The sequence below is a fragment of the Leptosomus discolor genome, chromosome 1 (genome assembly GCF_034619465.1).
Source record: "Leptosomus discolor isolate bLepDis1 chromosome 1, bLepDis1.hap2, whole genome shotgun sequence".
In the NCBI taxonomy this organism is placed as follows: domain Eukaryota; kingdom Metazoa; phylum Chordata; class Aves; order Leptosomiformes; family Leptosomidae; genus Leptosomus; species Leptosomus discolor.
This window is the reverse complement of record NC_141391.1, coordinates 118,072,795-118,092,429: the sequence shown is the minus strand read 5'-3', so window position 1 is coordinate 118,092,429 and position 19,635 is coordinate 118,072,795. Positions and strand designations below refer to the sequence as shown.

Here is a 19,635-nt window from a genome sequence, read left to right as displayed (position 1 = left end):
TGGTTAAGAGATGGGAGGAAAAAAAGGCTTGGATCTGGCTGAGGATCTGAAGAGGCAATAGGAGAGGTTTCATCGGACTCCTCCTTGCCAGCTCCCTACAGCTGTGGTTCAGAATAAACAAAAAAAGCATAGCGGTCGCCTTGGTAAGGAGGAGGGTGATGCTAGTTCAGTGGTTTGCACACTAAATAGCCTATCTGTAGGTAGCACTCATGGTGACCTGCTCCACTTAACTTGGGGCTGGAGTCTGTTATCTTTATCTAAACCACAGTTTCGTTTTCTGCAGCCAAGAGCCTTTCCTATATTAGGTCCACATAGATACGAAAAGGCTTGGGCCTCTTGGCCTTGTTCTTGAACTCCTTGTGCGGTTAGCTGGAGGGTGGTAGCTGTGATTCCTCTCTGGAATGGAAGCAGGCAAAAACCCTCCTGCTCTTGAGGAGTCCAATTTAGTATGTTAAGGAGCTTTTTTTGTTGCGCTGAGTTGCCACACAGCATTAGTCAGGAATGCTGACGTTCTTGTATTTGGTTTCCACTGGCAGCCTTCTTCACAGATTAGTGTAATTGCATACATTAAACAGCGCTGGGTTAGGATGAGTGCTGCAGGTTTGCTCGTCATGTTTATTTAGTGAGCTTGGCGGTGTAGAAAAATGGATTGTCGAACAAAGCGTGCGTGTGGGGAGGGGGAACCAAAGCTGCTTTGTATGTTTATTGTTAAGGTGTGGAGTGTGTGAGGCGAGTTGGGGAATAGGTCTTTTGTGAAGTGTTCTGAGATGCGTATACACCAGGATGGTTAATTTATTAATTAACCATTAATTAATGGTTCAAATTATCAGTACGATATATATTAGAACCAGATCAAATTTGAAATAGATAGAAAGAAACTTTTGTATGGAGGTATTTTACCTACCCTTGGGGTTCAAAAAAGCAGAACACCCAAGTAAAGGTGGCAGGAGAGGGAGCAGTATGTTACACAGGGCCAAATAAGCTCCTGGTGTACCTGCATTGACCTCTGGAGACATAAATTGTGCTTAATGCCTGTGAGAACATGATGGTTTTCTAAATTTTGAAAACGTGCGGAAATGAGCCTGCATACATCCAAAGTCATTCTCCATCGGCTCCTAAAAGTTAGGCAACAGCAGCTGGATGGAAGCCCCCAACTTTCTTCCCCCAACCCCATAGCTGCCCCTCAGCTCTCACCCACTCTTGCTCCAGGCACCATGTTCAGACTTAGCTTTAAAAAAAGGCAAAAAAACAACCCCCAAACCTACTGTGGCCCTGGTTTAAAATAGGAGGAAGGGGAGGGGGGGAATTACGCTGTTTGTTAATCAGTGTCTTAGGCTCTTCCAAGAACCTCATTTGACGAAGAGCTTATGTTAATAACTTGCCCTTACAGCAATTTGTAGCTCTGATGAACATGAGAATTGCTGGAGGCTTGCTTGCTTGTGGAAAAAATAACCTGTGCAGATTACTTGCAAGTTTTTTGGCAGCAAAAAGCACAGCACTTTTGCTAAGGGCTTACTTGGCTTTTGCATAGAATGTAGACAAACATCAGGTATCTCTCCCACCCAGTGCTTGCCTATGTAAGTGTGTTCTTCAGAATTGGGGATGCTTTGAGCGAGGGCTTCGGTGCTTTTCATCCCAGTTCTTTATCATTAACTTCTATCAAAGGCAGTTATTATGCTCTACTTGGCCATTTGCAATTTTCAATAATACAAAATTGATTATTTGCAGTGTTTTCCCTGGAGCAGTCTAAATCCTCAGGGTGAAAAATCCCATTGAATTTTCACGATTCTGATGGGAGTCTGATTTTGTAATTTTTCTTTCTTTAATCCACCTGGACGAAGATACAGCTTTTACAGTGTAAGTCATAGAATCGTGGAATCATTCAGGTTGGAAAAGACCTTTGAGATCGTCAGGTCAATCCACTGTGGATTCTTTCAGAAATACACAGCTTCTGTGGCTGATCAATTGTTGTGTTGCAAATAAATATGACCTTTCAGGTCACATTAGAAGTTGCCAAGGAGGTGTGATGCTTTTCACTGAACACCTTAACCTGGAGCTACCACCAAAATCTCCTTCAAACTATGGTTGTATTTTATTAGTTATTCTGTATGTTGTTTAGCAGGTTCATTTCAGGTTTATCTTTTTCCCTTCCGAGTGCTGTTGTTGGCCGGTCAAATAACTACCAGTGCAAGTGGGCCTTTGTTGGGTTTGTTCAGATATTTCTTCTGCATCGCTGAAGTATACCGGAGACGTCAAATGGGGAAGAGAAACCTTTTATTTGGTTTTAGAGGGCTTTTATTTTTTTCAGGCTGAGATTATTGTTCCGTTCATCCATTAGTTTCTAACTAAGAGCTTTCAGAGATGGAAGAACTTTGTTTATTCTGCCTGAGAAGAGATTAGAGAGTCTCTTTCTTCCTCTGGGACTGACAGTCATTGTTCCTGTTTACAAAGAACATGTATTTTTGTAGTTGTAAAAACTGGACATTTGAGGACTGCTGGGAATTGATTGAAAGGGGAGTAATACATTTCAAACTTCTGAAGCTGCTACCTCCTGGTTGGTTTTCATTCAGGTACCATTAGCATCTTTGAAGAAATCTATTGTTTGCTGGAAAAATCAGTCTCCACTTTCTAATAAAGAAGCTTTTTCTATCAAAAGGCAGAGCAGGATCTTTTTTGTTGTTGTTATTAAAAATTAACTCATTTGTGAATGTACGTAAGGGATGGTGTTTTGTGGAACCAGCAAGGGGAATACTCCAAGCATATAGAAGAATTCAAATTAGAGTTACCTAAACAAGATGCTTTATGGAAATTTTCTGGGTTTTTGTTTCTTTTTGCTTCCTAGATTTTTCTATTGTGGTTTTTATTGCAGGATAATTCAAAATAGTAGCAAAGGCCCTGCTTCAGCAGGATACCAAAATGGTTGCCTGTAATTAATAGGTAAATAGTTCTATGCACTATAGTGGGAATACTTGTTTAATTAGAATTAGGTGCGTACCTAGATGTCTCATGGGACTGAGACCAGAAGGAGCCAAGCCCAGCAGCTGGCCGTGTATGTGTGAGATCTTTCCTAAAGGAAATGTTGTTACTAGAGTATTAATTATAATAGTAGCGCTCCTTAGAAGAAACAAAGGAACATATTTTTTTTTCACTTTGCTTTAAATGTTGACAGCATTGTCTCCTTTCCAATTACTGGCATAAGTGCTAGCGTTAGTATAAAAATATTTCCAAAACAGCTACAAGTCTGTGGTTTTAAGGAACAGTTTTGCAAAGGTGAAAACTCCTCAGTCTTCTCCTCTGGTGAAGAAAAGGCTCACGGGTGGAAAAAAAAAAGGAAAATTCAGAAATGTGTTGCTGGGGGGTTGTTTCTGATTATTGAAACTTCTTAAAAGGAGTTAAACCCAACAACTGCTTTTATTTTCTGAGGGGTTATTGGATTTCGTACAATTCAGTTAGTATATACTGTCATACTTCCAGACGGTAGCACAGCACTATTTTGCTTAGGCTTTCCAGAGGATATTAATACCTCTGTTTTTCTGGTATTATGATTTTAATTTGTAAAGTACTTTTTAGAGGTTCTAACCAACTTTACACTATCACCTTTGAAGACTCTTAAGATCAGAAACATGGGTTTCCATAGTCATTTCACTTTCTTACGTCAGTTTTGTGACGTAAAATGTAGTCTCTAATTGTGTTGTGTTAATGTGACTTCATGACTTGCCTTATTTTGAAATGGAGTCTTGGTTTTCTAAATGTTCCAGTGTTTCTTAAATTGCTAAAATACGTTACTGAAGGCAGTGTATCTGCTTAAGCAGTTTGGAGGTCATGAGGCCTAAGTGTATGAACACTGTGTGGATCTGCGCTTCACCTATGGACAGTGTTTTGTAGGGAAAAATATAGGAGGACGTATTTCTTGTGAGCACATGAAGAGCAAAGGCAGAAAGAATTGCAGTGACAAAAGACAAAGACTTTTTTTAATCATCAATTAAATGGTACAAACTTAGCCATCAAATTTGTCTTGGTTGAATGGAAAATGCATGCTTTCAACACAAGAGAGGGAACCTTGATAATGACTGGAAAGTCTGTAGAATGCCTCCTGATGTATATTTTGTGAGTAGAGAATGGGAGAAGTATTTTATTGTGTTGAATTGGTAGCGATGTGTGCCTCTACCAAGAGTTTTCTGCTCCAGCCTGACTGGAAGAACTTGCTGCATTTTACTGGTGACACCAGTCTCTTGCTTGTTTTTTCATGGGTGCTTTTTCTTAGTGACATCTTTTGAAAATTCTGTTATAGTCTGTGTGTCAGGAGGACAGCAGTTGTTGCTGCTTTAAAGCTTTCCTGGATTTTTTTTTTAAATATCTCCTATTTTCATGCCGTTTGTAAGTACTATTGTTGATCCCCAACCCTGCAAATGTGCAATTTGAAAACAGTTGTAGAATGAGCTGTCTGTTCTTTTCTCTATTAGTTCAATGATTTTAACCTTAATAAACTTTAAAAGTTTATAAATATGTTTCTGGTATTATACCAAGTTTATGTGCTAGTGGCCAGTAACATATTTATTTTATAAGAATGTTGGAAAATATCTGACCAATCAGACTGGCAAATATGGAGCAGACTCTACGTTAATGTTGGTTACTATGCTTGACAGATGTCACAAGAAAAAGCTTGATGTAATCTGGTATAATCGTACTGCCCAATATCAAAGTAGGCTCTACTCGGAAACATTTATGTTTCTTTTCTCTAGCCTTTGTACAACTGTTCAGTTCCCACACATGTAAAACAGATTAAGATATTCAGCAAAAGTGATCATGGGCCACCATACTTATTCCACTTAGTTCTAGCCTTTAAACTTAAAGGTATATGTTGAGTGTAAAGACATGGTTTGGTTCTTGCGTTTTTTGTGTAAATTTTCATTGTAAAATGTGGCATATCTGTGATATCTTTATTTTCTGTGATATTTTTAGTTGCATTTTGAAAGATGATTAAAAAAAAAAATCTTTGTCCTGTGCTAACACACTCTATATAGCTCACATGGTCTATGTGACACATGTGCTGCTAATGCAGAGCATGAAGCTGACCTAGCTTTGCTACACAGGCACAGAACAATATGTAAATAAGGAGCATAAACAGGTCTGAGAGGAAAAATTGTTTTGGTTAGGTTAAAACAACCTAAATTGCTTAATGCTGTGTGTGATTAAACCAGTTTCAAAGTGGGATAGTTTGATTGAATACAGTACATTTAATGCTATTCCAACACTTAAATTAATCAGCTGATTGTAACCCTTCTTCTGTCTAAGTTCCTGCCCCCTTTTCCTCCTGGCTCCATTTTCTCCTTCCTTACCTTTCTCTGCTTTCTGTTCCTCCACTTCCCTTTTTACTTGTTTTAAATGAAATAGCAGCTTTTCTTTCCTTTGACCCTCTAATTTCCAACTCACTAACTTGTTTTTATTACTTCCATTTATCTTAATATCTTTACTTATCCTCCCCTATGTATGTGGCCTAAGTTTAAGCACGGAAGTAGGTGCCAGAAACTTCACATTCGAATTTCTATGCAAACACTCCCTCTTCTCTCTTTAAGACATGTTCCAACAGCCTTGCCAGAGACTAGGGGCAGACTTTGTCACTGGCACTACCATTTGGTTTCCTTAGCCTTGGGAATCTTGAGAGGTTGGCCAAGATTTTTCATTTTGAAGCTTTTCAAAAAGGGCAATATTCTAGGGGGGGGGAGAGGGGGAACAACAACAGAGGGAAGAGCTCTTTATTTGTTACTATTTTCTGTTAAATGGTAGGATCTTTATTTTCAGTTAAAATACTAATGGATTTTTAGCTGTCATTCGATGCAGAAGACAGTTCTTAGGAATCTTCATTGATTTCCTAACATCTTGTTGCCAGTGAGCTTTATAGTAATATTCTCCTTTTGATTCATTTAACAAATGTTTAATGTACCCTTGCTCGTGTCATTCAGTCTACATGCCAAAAGTTTGACTTTTAAAAAATTGTCTGACTTCTCTTCACAGATCAGGTTCTGATAGTTCTCCTGGCTGCACAGTGCATGGATGGGTTCACAAGAGTGATGTTAGTATCTAGAGTAAGGTGTTGGTATTTCACTTTTAAGTCTATTGTATTAGATTGGATTAAAGTGGAAGGATTTAAAAGTTGATTTACCAAGGCTGCCGGGTGACCTGAGAAGTTAATATGATGTTGATCCTGACATCACTGGAGGATGGGAATTGTCAAACTTGGTTTTGTTTATGAGATTACAGCTTCAGTTGACAAACTGCTGAAATAGTGTCCTTGGACTCTTTCAGGCATCTGACTTGGTGCTGATGCTCCAATTAAAATATTTGCAAGTGTAATGTCAGTGGGCTAAAAATCAACATACGGAGGGATATAGAAAGACTGGATATGAAAAATAATTTTTGTTAATAGTATTTGAAGAAAATTAAAAGGACGTATTTTTTAATCAATTTATTGAATATCTTCACAAATAATTTGAAAGAGGACAAAACTGTAGCTTGTGAAGTTTGCAGATGACTAGAGTGAAAAGTGTGGGAATCACCATGTAGATGACAACATTAAAAGCAAACAAAGTTGCCATGGTCAGCAGCTGAACATGAGCTGCCAAAGCAAAGTGATGGCTTGTAGAGAAAATGTGATTCTCGGATGTATAAATAACAAAGTACGTGTATTCTGTGGATGAACTTTGGTTACTAAAGTACTGAGTGTAGTTGTGGTGTCCACGATTTATTGTGAAAGAGATGGTGACAAACTAAAAAGGGTTCTGAGAAGAGCTCCAGAACAATTTGGTGTCTGGAAAACCTCCCTCACATAATAAAATTAAGTAGCTCAAGAGCATTTAGTTCATCTAAGAGAAGATTTTGAAATGACAGGGTTACAGTTTGAGGAATGGCTGTGCCTCAAGGTATATAACTACAAGGGAACTGAGACTTAATGTCATAGTAGACCTGTGACTTGAAGAGGATATTTGAACCCCAGGCCTTTGTAATCTGTCCCACATAGATGTAGGTTGATCCTATAGCTGAGAGATGAGGCTTGACAAATCAGACCAGTAAACCTAATTTTAAGTAGTGAATTTAGTAGCAGTTCACATGGAAAAGTCTGATTTACAAGTGTGGTATATTTTCCATTGCTTGTCGGTTTTTAATCAAAGCTCATATCTTTTGGTCAGGTGTTAAATGCTTGACACAGGTGAAATCCCATTAATTTCTCTTGGTGAAATTTTGTAATCTAGATTATGCAGGAGGCCATCTTCAGTAATCGTAAGGGTCTGTATGGCAAGTAGGGCAACTGGTATGTATAGAAAAATATAACTCAAAAGGTTGAATTTTTAGCAGTCATCTTTTTAATTACCACTTGGAAGCCAGAACAGAGAAGAAACCAATATTAGCTAACCTGTGGCTCTTTGCAGATGTATGATAAAAGTTTCATGACTACTACTGGTCTGTGGCTGTGGTTTGAGAATCCCTGTAATGTGCTGAAACTTCATCAAGATTTTGGTCTTGCATATCTGTATTTGATAGTATTACTAGACTCGTGGTTTTCCACTCATTCACATTCTTCAGGGAGGCTCTTGCGCAGATGGATTTTTAAAGTACTAGGTGATGAGACCTTCTTAGCAAGTTCTCTGTTCCTCTGTTGTACTATCCTTCTGGAAGGTCACCACTGAATGTGTCACTGTGTTGGCACTAAGTAAAATTGGAAAGAAATCATGACGTCAAAACCAAATGAGATGTTACTTCCCAGAGAGGAGCACTAGTTTTATTCAGAAAGAGGTGAAAGGCAGGGGTCAGGAACTGGCATTACAACCCATAATGCTGAAATAAACTATCAAGAAAGGAAGCCTAAAAATGACAGTAGCCTAAGTGAGAACTCCAGCAGAGTGAATTGTATCAACAATCCCAAAAAGCACATTGTCTTGAGGAAAACTGTTTAGAAAATACTGGGAATGAGATGTAACAAGTGATGTCATGAAACCTGGATAGATAGACGCATGTATAGGTCAGGCTTAATTTGTTAGCATTATGTCACTAAAGCCAGATGTGGAAGCTTTTTGCCTTTTGGCACCCTGAAGCCATTTTCAGATTAGGCATTGCTTATTCTCTTACCATTACAAGTCATCACATCAAATGACTAATTGGTTTCTGAGTTAATCTGAAGAGAGGACCAGATAAAAACAAATAATGCTGGCCTAATGTGATAGCAAAGAGGTTTTGACTATTCAGGGAGTCATCTATCCCTGAAGAGATAGAGAGATGGCAAAATGATAGAGCACACTCTCCTGTCTGGTAACATCTGGACTGCACGAGAAGTAAATGCTGGAGCTGCTGTATTGAAAGAGACTTTGCTTCTAAGCAGTGGGAGAAGGAGGGAGAGTCGACATCCAGAAGTGCTGTTGCAGTGCTGTTCGAGTTGAGCTTCAGCCACATGTCCCTGTTTCCTTAAGAGACTGCCCATTAATTTCCCCCTTCCTAAACATCAATCAGCGGCCTGTACCTTCTCCTTGTGGAAGTAACCTAAAATGTCTCAGCGATTACTTTCAGCTTGGTCAGCTCTGCGTCTGGTCAGTCTCATCAAAACTTGCATGTTTGTGCTTTATTGCACTTGCATGCTGCCAGTAGCTTGTTTTTTTTTTTATCTGACACAACACATTCACAATCTGCTGCGTGCCTAATGTGAGTGAGGTAGATGAATAAAGGAAGAAGAGGATAGGCTTTTAATTCGCGAGTTCCAAGGGTTTGTTATGAAGGACAAGGTTGGAGGAAGCAGACGTCTAGCACTGTATGGAGTTGCTGTGAGGGCCTTTTGAAGAACTGATTGTTTGTAATTGTCTTGTTCTGGTTTTAGAGGCAGTTGGAAAAGATCTCACAAACAGCGTAATTAAATTTACTCCATTAAATTGATTTTTTTGTCTTGTCTGTAATCCCTTATGTATATTAACCTGAGTTTGAGTACTTTTGCTTATGTGTGCCTACTTTTTGTGTGAGCAGCAATGCAGAACATGAACATTTGTCTCCCCTGTAAGAATCTCTAACCTATCCTGTGTTAAGTGTAGTGATTAAGAACTTGGACCACAAATCTGCTGCTGATTCAGACACCACCTGTTCAAGTATTATAGAAAGGTCAAAACAGGTTTTCAGCAGCAGAGGAACAGAAAGCATTAGAAAATCACACAAAGAAAGGTTCGTGCAGAAGATACAGAATGGGATCTTTTGTAATGTGAGTTTAATCTTGATTATTTAAAGGATAGGAGTGATGCTAATCAAGTTAGGCATGCTGGCAAGAGAGTAGGGAAGAGCAACAAGACAGTTGAGGAGAAGAGAACCCTCTGCCTTCACTGAAGATTAACTCATCCTTGTTGGATGCACTAATACATAAGAGAAAAGGGAATGTCTGGCAGAAATAGCAGCAGGAATACAGTAGATCGCATATTTGAGAAGTATTTGAGAGACTTGGTTTCTAGTCTTAATTTTGGTGCTGTCTTTATTACTCTGGGCATCATTTGTTATGTCCATACTTAAAAAATGGACATACAAAAAAAAAAAATCTATAAAATCAAAGTAGTATCTGCCTAAATATGTAAATAAGTGGTTGTGACAATTTGTAAATGATTGTCTGTCTAATTAACAAGTCCATGGAAGCAAGCTGGTGGGGCAGAGGTGTTTCCTGTCTTCCTACGATGGTGCTTTGCTCTTTCGCTTCTTAAAAGCAAGTAGTACAGAGTAACTTCAGAACTTGGGGTAGTAGAGTCCTTTTGCTGGGTATATAATGTAATAACAGTAGTTTGTGAAGCATAGAGTTGAAGACTCATGAGATTCATCTTCCTAATTTAGAAAGTGCTGAAATGCTTTTTGAGAGCTGGCTGGCTGATCTAGCAAAGCCATATAGGTGGTTAAACACAAGCCTAACTTTAGATGTGCTGACCTGGAGATAGCATGCTCAGTACCTGCCATGGCAGAGCACTCAAAAAATGCACCACTCTGGAAGAGCTTAAAGGAAGAATGAAACTCTGCGGAGCCAAGCTTTAATGATACAAATGTAGCCTAAATGTCGGGTGGGGTAGAATCCCTAGTTCACAGTGAGCCTGTATATACTGCCAGTGTGTTGTTTCCAGTTCTTGGTGAAGGCATAAGCATCTGTTGGTGTGATACCACGTAGCTACCAAGTCAACATTTATAACAATATTTAGTTGCAGAGATTGTCCTGTAGAAAAAAAAAATACATAAACCCCCTTAGAATACAGTTCTTGGAAGTGTAACATCTAGCCACAAATTGTAGGATAGTGTGGGCATAAAAAAAAAATTCAAAGAATGGATAATTTTTAGCATAAGTACTAAATGTCTTCTGTATTTCCCAAGAATTAATTTTAATTTTGAATGCCATAGCTTAATAATTGTGTTCACAATATCTCTGAATATAAAGTCATATAGACAACATGGGCTTATGTTGCAACACAAGAATATGTGTGGCATAATTACATTAGCTTCACCATGTTTTGTGTTGTTTTGTTTTTTAACAGGGAATGTAGGGTTATATGTGAGCTTATGAACTTTACTATTTTATTTTCCTCAGAGAATGAGGAAAATATACTGTGTGGTGTTCCAAAGTTTGTGATCAGTGACTGTTGTGTGATTGATGCACTGGTAAGAACCGGGAAAGCCCTAAAAGTTGTAAGTGGGTTGGTAGTGAGAAGTGATAAGCTGCATCATTTGAGCCCAATGAGCAGTAGGCAGCCTGTTCTCTAGTCCCAAGTATTGAGCATGGCACCAGGTACTGTGTCTGTGGTCAGGCTGTAGAAGGTAATCTTGACTCTGGGAAAAACAAAACAATTTTATGCTAAACAATCCATGGGGCCTGTTTCCAGCAAAGCAAGCTTTTGTGCTGTAAACTTCATTCATTTAGCGTGAGTCATTTGATTTCAGTCAAAGATCTGTTTAAAACTGGGCCCTAGCTAAGGTTCACAAAAAGTAGCTGCAGTGGTGAAGTGAGCTGTGGTGGTGCGCGCTTGCTTGTTCCTGCCAGTTGAGTGGCATTCAATGCCCCTTCATGTGTGCCAGTACAAATCACTGCACTGTGAACTGGATCACAGGCTGAATTTTTCCTGATGGAAACTTCTGCTCCCCCTTGATTTTATCCAAGACCATGGCCCTGCTGAGAGTCCTGCTCAGCTGAGTTAAGGGTGGGAAGAGATAGCTGAGGTTGAGGAAGAAGGCATGGAAATTAAATCTAAAGCTGGTTCTGCTGACAAAGTCAGCATATTGAGGAACTACACCCTAAAGCAAAAGGTTCAGAAATGTAGAAACACTAGAATATAAACCATGAAAGGGTCTGGGGAGTTGCTTCCAGGTTTAGGTTTATTTTATGATGTAAAGTAAAGTTTTGGTACTTTTTTTTCCTAATTGTTGATTTTAGGATGTGTATCTGCCTAACTGCATTCTTTCGGTTTTGGTATGTACACTGTGGAATTTCATAGCAATCTGCCCAAGCATGGCTAGCTAGAAGAAAGTAATACAGGTACATATTTCCAATACAAACAAGAGGTAGGAAAGTGAGAAAAAATTTGGGAAAAAAAACCCCATGATGTAAAGGGAAGAATATGAGCAAAACAAGTGATAAAAGAATAGGATGCTGGTGATCTGTGCTGGCAATACTTGATGAAAGCAAGGATCTAGTTTGTGGTCTGCAGACCAGTTCCATAAAGAGTGATATCCTGAAGCCAGGAAGAATGTCTGGTGGAGATCAACCTCATTATTCTGCTCTTAAGTACAGGGAGTTCCTGTACATGTCATGTGTAAGCATTCGGAAAAGCTATACAGATCTGAGAAGGGTGTGGGTTTTTTTTAAAAAAAAAAAAAACCAGACAACCAAACAAAACAACAACAAAGAAACCCAAAACAAAGAAACAAACAATCCAAAACTAGCAAAAACTAGGAGGGGTAAATAGGTTATGTACTGAGAAGCACTTTTATTAGTGTGCCAGAATGTCCAGAAGTGATTGTGACATCTCCTTCATGAAACACATTAACAGCAGAAGAAATTAATAGGGTAGAATATGAATTCGTCTGCTCTGTCTTACAGGGGGCAGAGAAAAGCCAAGACTTTGAAAAAGCTTCTTTGTGTTTATGAATGCATTATGAAACATTACCTGAGATGATCTGAAATTACATGGTTTTCAACTTGAAGATGATCTAAAAAAAGAGAGGAAGGAGCTTTTCTTTTGATGTATCTGAAAAGATCTGAAAGATCTTGAAAAACTTAATTGCAGGAGAGTTCTGTATTCATTTTTATTCATGCAGTGTTGTCTCTGAGTAGCTGGCTCAGACTGGCTTTTGTATTTTGTGTGTATATCAACATATATTTAACTCGGATGCCTAATCTGCAATAGGAGTAAAATGTTTCTTTTCAGAAGCCTTGCTGAGACACACGTACCTGTGGTTAACAGTCAGTAGCAGTAGGAGTACTCATACGCCTAAATCCTTTCTCCAAATCCTGACAGAATTTCACCAAAATGCAAATAATTTTTTAATTTTTATTTAAACAGCTTTTAATTCGTCTCTTCATACAACTTCGAAAATAAGGGCTTGTGCATTTGTCAATAGCAAAGCTAAATTTCTAAAATTGATTAAGAAAGGTTGTTTCTTTGATTGTGATTATGAGCATTTCTCACATGCTATATTGGTACAAAGTTCTTTTTCTTCACCTTATGACACGCAGTGCAGGAAGTGATGTCTGTCATTAACATCCTCTTATATTTTACCTGATATGCTTTTGCTTTTAATTTGCATGTAGCATAGAGGTTTTAATTAAAATGTTATCTGCTGGATTGTGCTTAAGGATCATTTTAAGAATCAGGGAGCGGGGGAAGGGAATCGTTCCCTTCATTCCAAAGATGGGCTCTGAAGAAAATTTTGACCAAGGTAAATTGGCAAGGAGGACATATGCAACTTTGGACTTATGACCTTTAAAATGGAACGGTGGATGTTGCCTTGGTGGTAATAACATGCCTGTTGTCCCCTTTCTAAAATTTCTTCTGAATGTGCCTGCAAACCCCCATTAAGTATGTTCAGTGAAGATCTGTAAATGTGATAGCTGTGATTTTTTGATGATTGCGTCTGCCCTGAGTGTGTTCCACTCAATTGTAGTCCTCGGAATAAAGTCTGGGAGTACCTTCTATCTCCCAGGTGTGCCAGATAGCACTATGGCAATGAATGCTGCTGTAGCAGATGACTGATCAACTCTAGTATCATTTTTCCAGCAAAAAGAATACACATGCACAGAAAGCTTGGGATTTTTTCAGCTGGAAGAGCTGAAATGCTGAATGCTTGAATTTGAAAATCTCTGTATAAGGTGAAACAGGCATTTTGCTTCCATCTTCAGCTTTTGGGGCATGGCTTTTTCAGTTGCAATATCTGCATTGCTGAATATGCGCTATGATTTGGAAAATGTATTCTTATGTCCTTTTAATGCTCCTGTGTTTAAATTGAATGATGCTGTGTTGGCTTTTAGGTAAACTTTAATAATGCAAGTCCTCAGTGTTACAAAATATCTTTGTTTTTCAGTTCTGAAAACAAAGGGAGCGAAGCCATAAATTTAAAGAGCAACCAAAAGGAAAGCACAACTCTGCCTGCACTTTTGAAGGTATGATTTTTATTTACTAATATTTCATTAAGCTAAAGCCTGCCACGTCTGCTTGTTACTACTTGCTAGTGTTCTGATGTTGGACGTATTCCTGCACTGCGATGCAGCATCTGGTTGGTATATTTTGGGTTAGGGTCCATTATGCCATGGTACTAATACATGCAGAAGACAGAAAAACTGTCTCTGCTTCACATTCTTGAAATTCATGTCTTTGCTCACATTAAAGAAGTGAGTGTCTAGTGCTGATTCTACATGCAGTTACCCAGTGAAGAAGGAAGCTAGTATTTTTATCAAACGATGGTTTCAGGCATTCCTCTAAAGCACCATTGCTATATAATTTATGAATATCTAACCAGCCAGTTTTTGCCTGCCTGAAGGTCTGCTGGTTGTCAACCAAAGTACTGTAAGATCTTTCTGCTGAAATTTGTATGCACGTTGGCTGTTCTTCACCAGTGTTACCCATGTTAATCATACTTGTCTTGTCCTGTAAGCATTTTACTGAAAAGAAAAAAAAAAAAAAAGGGGGGGGGGGGAGGTGCGGGGAAGACATGCTGCTCTGTGATCAGGGCTTTCTCCTATGGCACTTGACACAAAGTGATTGCTGCCTAGATTTAGTCCAGTATTATAAATAATTATGTACAGGACAGGGCCTGATGATAACAGCCATCTTTGCTACATCGTACCCTGAACAGAGCCATTTTAGTGATTCATTCAGTAAGCACTTTTGCTTGTTTTTTGTTCCTTTCCTAGTTGTTTTAGTTTAGTGCAGATAATGTTGTGGCTACTTCCCCAAAAGGGCCTTGACTAGTCTGCTGGATTTATTTGGGGATGCAATAGGCTTCTTGACACACTGAATATGAGATTTCTATCCTGTGTTGCCTTTATTGAGCACTAATGATGTATGGAGGAGGACACAATCTTCCTCCTATATGGCCTACAGTCTCTACGTAGTTGCATCTTCGGTATCTAGGGGCTGTTTGTTTGGGCTTTGCCGAAAGTGAAAAGATATTGCGGTTGCTTCTACAAAGACCCGGTTCAGTCCAGCCAGGGTTACTAGCTCAAGAACAGTTCCATGCTGACTGTAGTTTATCTACATCAAGGTGGGAAACAATGCAGTGACGTTTGTTCAGAAGCCCTGTCGATGCAAGCCAGCTCTGTGAGTTCTGAGCTCTTGGAAAATGCCACTGAATGCCTTCCTGTTACCATAAATCACGGACTATTGATTTTATGTCTTGAAAGGACAGGCGGAAAGGATTCTCATAAACCAGAGAACATGCTACTATTACAGAAGCAAATTTTCTGCATTTGAAAAAAAAAAAAAATCTTATTTTTCCTGTGTTAGATCAGTGAAAAATTCTAAAATAGAATTTCTTTTTGAAGAAGGTTTTGACTGAGGAAGTGGAGTAATTTAGCATAGTGCACAGGACTTCAACACCAGGAATTGCTTAAAAGGAAATATGAAGAGGACTAGGTCTCAAGGAACAAGCAGGATGCATAGGTGGAGCAAAGGGAGCATAGCAGGTTTAAGTTACCTAAGAGTGTTTCTTTCTTGCCAAAACCTAAATTTTAAAAACCCCAAATTGAAAGTCTTTCCTGTTGAACCTAAACTCATTGCAGTAAAGTCTTCTATTCAGAACTTGTGGTTTTGTAATACTGTGCTAAAAGTCGGTGCCAATATTAATGCTGTAAAGTTTTGTTCCAAATATCCGTTTTCTTTGTCTTGCCGTAACTCTTTATGTAATTATATTTTGACCTATATTTAGAAGTCTACAGTGTTACAGTGCACATTACATTACCTTTGAAATAATAGCTGGTGTTTGTATAGGCTTTATAAGACAGGGGTGGTTTTCATATTACTAGAATGTGCTGGCTGTTCAACTCTACTGAGAGCTCCCTGTCTAACTTCTCTCTTTCTTAAACTGATCAAAACTTTTCTGATATACTTGAACAGTTTCATATGCATAGTAATGAGTACTTTTAGCACTATAATTTTATATCTTGTGTGCACCAAAATTACAGCCAGATAGTAAAAACTGATTCAGAGGAGGTGGAAAAAGTATTTATTTTCGACTGCTGCCCCTCCCCCCTTTTTTGTGAAGAAATTTTTTTTTCTTACCACTGCTCCCTCCAACATACACTTGCGTTTTGATAACACCACGCTGTCCAGTGCCTGACATTGTCCAAAATAATCTGTCTTTGTGCTAAGATCACTAGAATGCAGCTTAACAGTTGGAGAGAACTGAGACTGTCTCATTTGAAAGGGATAATGTATGGTATTGAAAGACTTTCCAGCTTTATTCATTGAATCATCAAGGTTACTATGGGCTGAAAAAAATTGTTTTGTTGTTATGGACTTTGTGAGGAGTATCTAAATCTATATACCCTATATGGATCAGGTTTGGGCAGGTTTCCATACATGTCTGTGTCTCTGAACTGTGCTTCTACCTAGTCATTTCAGGTGGATGATGACTAAAAGTTGAAACCATATCGTGTCTGTCTGTCACCAAGTTAATGAGCTATCATGTTTCTGATAGACTTACATGTAGATTTATGTGCTGTGATTTTGTACGTTCATTGGCTGTCTCAGCAAGAGGCCAGGGGCAAAATAGCGGGGGAACTGCAAGTCTCTGATTTAGCAGCAAATGTTGGACATCTGAATTACAGCTGACTGGATAAGTGGAGCTGGGAAATGTGCTGAGCTACAGTAACTCTTTGGCTCTTCTGAGCACTTTAATTAGCTGGTCTCTACTTTACCCCCGCTATTCTTTTCCGTGTGATGAAATATTTAGCTCATAGAGGGAAGAAAAGATAACTTAATATGAAAATGTGAAGCCTAATCTTTCTGTGCCAAGGTGACTTTATCAATCATCATTTGATCCCTTTTGAGAAAACGTTACTGAAATATATTTGCCACGTCTATTAATTCATTGCCAGAAAGTACACCGCCACCCACTGCTATTTATTTACAGTTTTTGTTTTGCTTCTGTTTCTTTGAATTAGAGCTGTAAACAGTGCTTTTTCTGAGTAAACGCTCCATTTGAGCAATGTGATTGTTGAACAGATGGTTGTGTGCATGTAAACAGTTCTTGAAGTTCATGTTTAGTGGTCTAAGTATCTGTATTACATAGCATCCAGTACGCGTTAGTATATCATTAACCTCACTTTTAGTGCTACGGGGACTTTGATTTTAAAAGGAGTATTGCAACAGTGCTTCCTGCAAAAGTGTTTTTCGTATACTTTTGCTTTTGGTAATGCCCTTAAAACAGAGGATTACAACTGGGACATGTTTGGAACAGCTACCATATAAGTTAACACTGCCACTGTAGCAAGCTGTGTGCTGGAGAACGTCGTGTTAGTACAGTTTCAAAGGAATTGCACAGCGCTCTTGTTGAGCGTGCTTATGCCACAGGTCTAATCTGACTCCTACCCGTATTACCATACTGTAGCAGTAGCAGCGGTGATAGGTGCTTGAGTTGCTTTCAGTAGTAGTGAGTGGCCTGGGTCCCAGGCTTGCCCTGTCTGAGGTTCTCATCCAGCTGAAGGCTTTGCTGTGACAGTGGAGGCAAATTCACTTGCCTGATGATCTTCCCCAGGTATCCTTCCTGTAGCGGTGTGTGGAGGAAATAGAACGTTCTCCCATAACTGATTAGGAAGGAATTCCTAAATATCTTGGCACAGTAACTACTATGTGAGCTCGTCAGGCAAATGCAAAAGTTTGAAAAAGTAGGTACAAATACGGTGTATCAAATGTATAATTTAGACTTCAGTACATCAATAGCATTACATGTTTTATAATTTGGCCCATAGGCTCAAGCCTGGTTGCTAGTTGCCTCGATTAACCAGAGGCAGTCTCAACCTTCATAGAAAACAGAGGGGCAGAAGGTACTGCAAAGATTATCTAGTCCACTCCTGTGCCCCAAGGTGAGATCTCTGATCTGTCATACCTGATAGAAGTTGGTCTAACTTGTTCTCAAAGACCTCCAGCGATGGAGATCTCTAAGATCTCTGCAACTTCACCAGACAACTGTTCTACTGATTTCATAAACCTTATAATTAGAAAGTCTTTTTCTTAACATCCCATCTAAAGCTTCCTTGCTACAAATTAAACCTGTTGCTAATTGACCTCTGACAAGTACTCCTGTATGCTGTGAAAGTGGAGAAGTGATTATTCTGTAGCCCTACTTTCTCACATGAATTTCATTTTAAGATAACATAAAGATGGCTGCGTTTAAATGGTAGACAGGGTATTAAAATTTGATGGCAAGGGCTGAAATTATGTGATAAGATGGAGCCAGATTCTTTTTGGAGTTGCGACAAATAGGACAAGAGGCAACAGGTACAAGTTGGAACATGGGAAATTCCAGTCACCTATAAGAACTTTTTTCTTCCTCCCCCGGCCTTTTCCCCTGTTTACCATAAGAGTGGCCAGATACTGGAACAGGTTGCCCAAGGAAGTTGCAGAATATTTATCCTTGGAAATACTCAAAATGTAGCTGGATGAAGCCCTGCTCTAACTGGAGCTGCTTTGAGCAGGAGCTTAGACTACATGACCTCCGCTTCCACATTCCTTTCGGCCTAATTTGTTTTGTAATTCTCTGACATCATTTTTCGTCTGGTGTGTGAATTCATGTAAGTTTTAAAAAAAGTCCCATGAACTTGCTGAATATATGTAGCTGTTCTTACTGAATGTCCCTAATTCTGACTTCATAATTAGTTTTAAGTTCTACAAAAAGTTAGAAATCAAAATTGAGCCCAGTGTCTTAGTTAACTGCCTACTTTTCCGTATAGCATGGGGGTTTTTTTCATATTGTCATGGTTTTATTTTATAGTCTTTATTTCATACGTATGTTATCTAAGTAATGTCTGCTCAGCCTGTGTGTGAATGCCTGCGTCTTAGACCTAGTAATTAGAAATCAGAGAGAAGGATTCTTTGTCTTTTGGGAGTCAAGGGAGGTGGACTATTATTGCCAACCATGAATTTTTAAAAAACTTGAGAGATACTTTTAAATGTTGCTGCTCACAACAACAAATGAAACACAAAACCAAAATGTTTTTGGAGTTCGCATAATCGAGATTTCTCTTGTGGAACCTGAAAGCAGATCTTTTTCTCTTCAGCAATGATGTAGACTGTTAAAATGGAATTTTAACAAGTACATGGCAAGTACTTCTGGTTTCCCAGAAGTTATTGTTAAATTAATGGTGTTAACACCTGTATGTGTTTAGGAAAACATTTCAAGATTATCCTACCTAAAGTCCTGGTGAATTCCTTTATCATACTGAAAATTTTTAGAAAGGATGATCGTGAAATGTACTTCCTCTCTACTACTTCAGTTCTTCAAAGATGGGATCTTGAGCAGGGAGCTTCATTTCAGGATGGGTGGGGAAAAAAAAAAGGGCTTAAACCTTGCTCACTTTGGCACAGAAAACTACCGAGGAGACAGATGAGGAGGAGAGGTGTGGTGCCAGATGCTATAGCCTGCCAATAGAGTATAAGTATGGGTGGAAGTTGCACTATCTCACCCCATTCTCTGTACTGCCTGGTTGTGCACAGCTTCTGCATTGAAAAGGTGAATTTTGCCTTTATTTTTTAATTTACTTTCGGACATCAGGAAATCGTCAAGTAAAAGAGAATAAAATTATTTCATGTTTGTGAAAACACTTTCATAAAAGGCAATGGAAGTGTAATACTGGGAAAATTTAGAGGAAAGAACAGAAATAAGACAGACAATTTAATTCTGTTCTCTCTGGCTCTGCACTAGAGCTTGTAGTAATAAGGCGGTGGTTACATACTGAGTAGTGAGCACCAGTTCTTAAACTTTATCAAAGCTTTACAATAATTTCCAGAGAAAATTCAGAAGGGAGAGATTTTGAAGTAACTCTATGAATGGTGAAACCAGAATTTTTTTAAATTATAAAATTCACTTTACATTTCTAGAGACTTTCACCGAGTTTACAATTCCCTGTAAAGGTGGCCTAGCAGA

The 19,635-nt window shown here is 38.8% G+C and overlaps 1 protein-coding gene across 1 annotated transcript in view; it reads left to right on the top strand.

The window, feature by feature from the left end:
• CRYBG3 (crystallin beta-gamma domain containing 3) overlaps window positions 1–19,635 on the top strand; it is a 95,995-nt gene that overhangs the window by 1,771 nt on the left and 74,589 nt on the right. Inside the window, exon 2 of the mRNA XM_086463286.1 lies at window positions 13,576–13,654. Within this exon, the coding sequence (XP_086319412.1) occupies window positions 13,576–13,654 (79 nt within the window). The remainder of the gene's footprint in view (window positions 1–13,575; window positions 13,655–19,635) is intronic.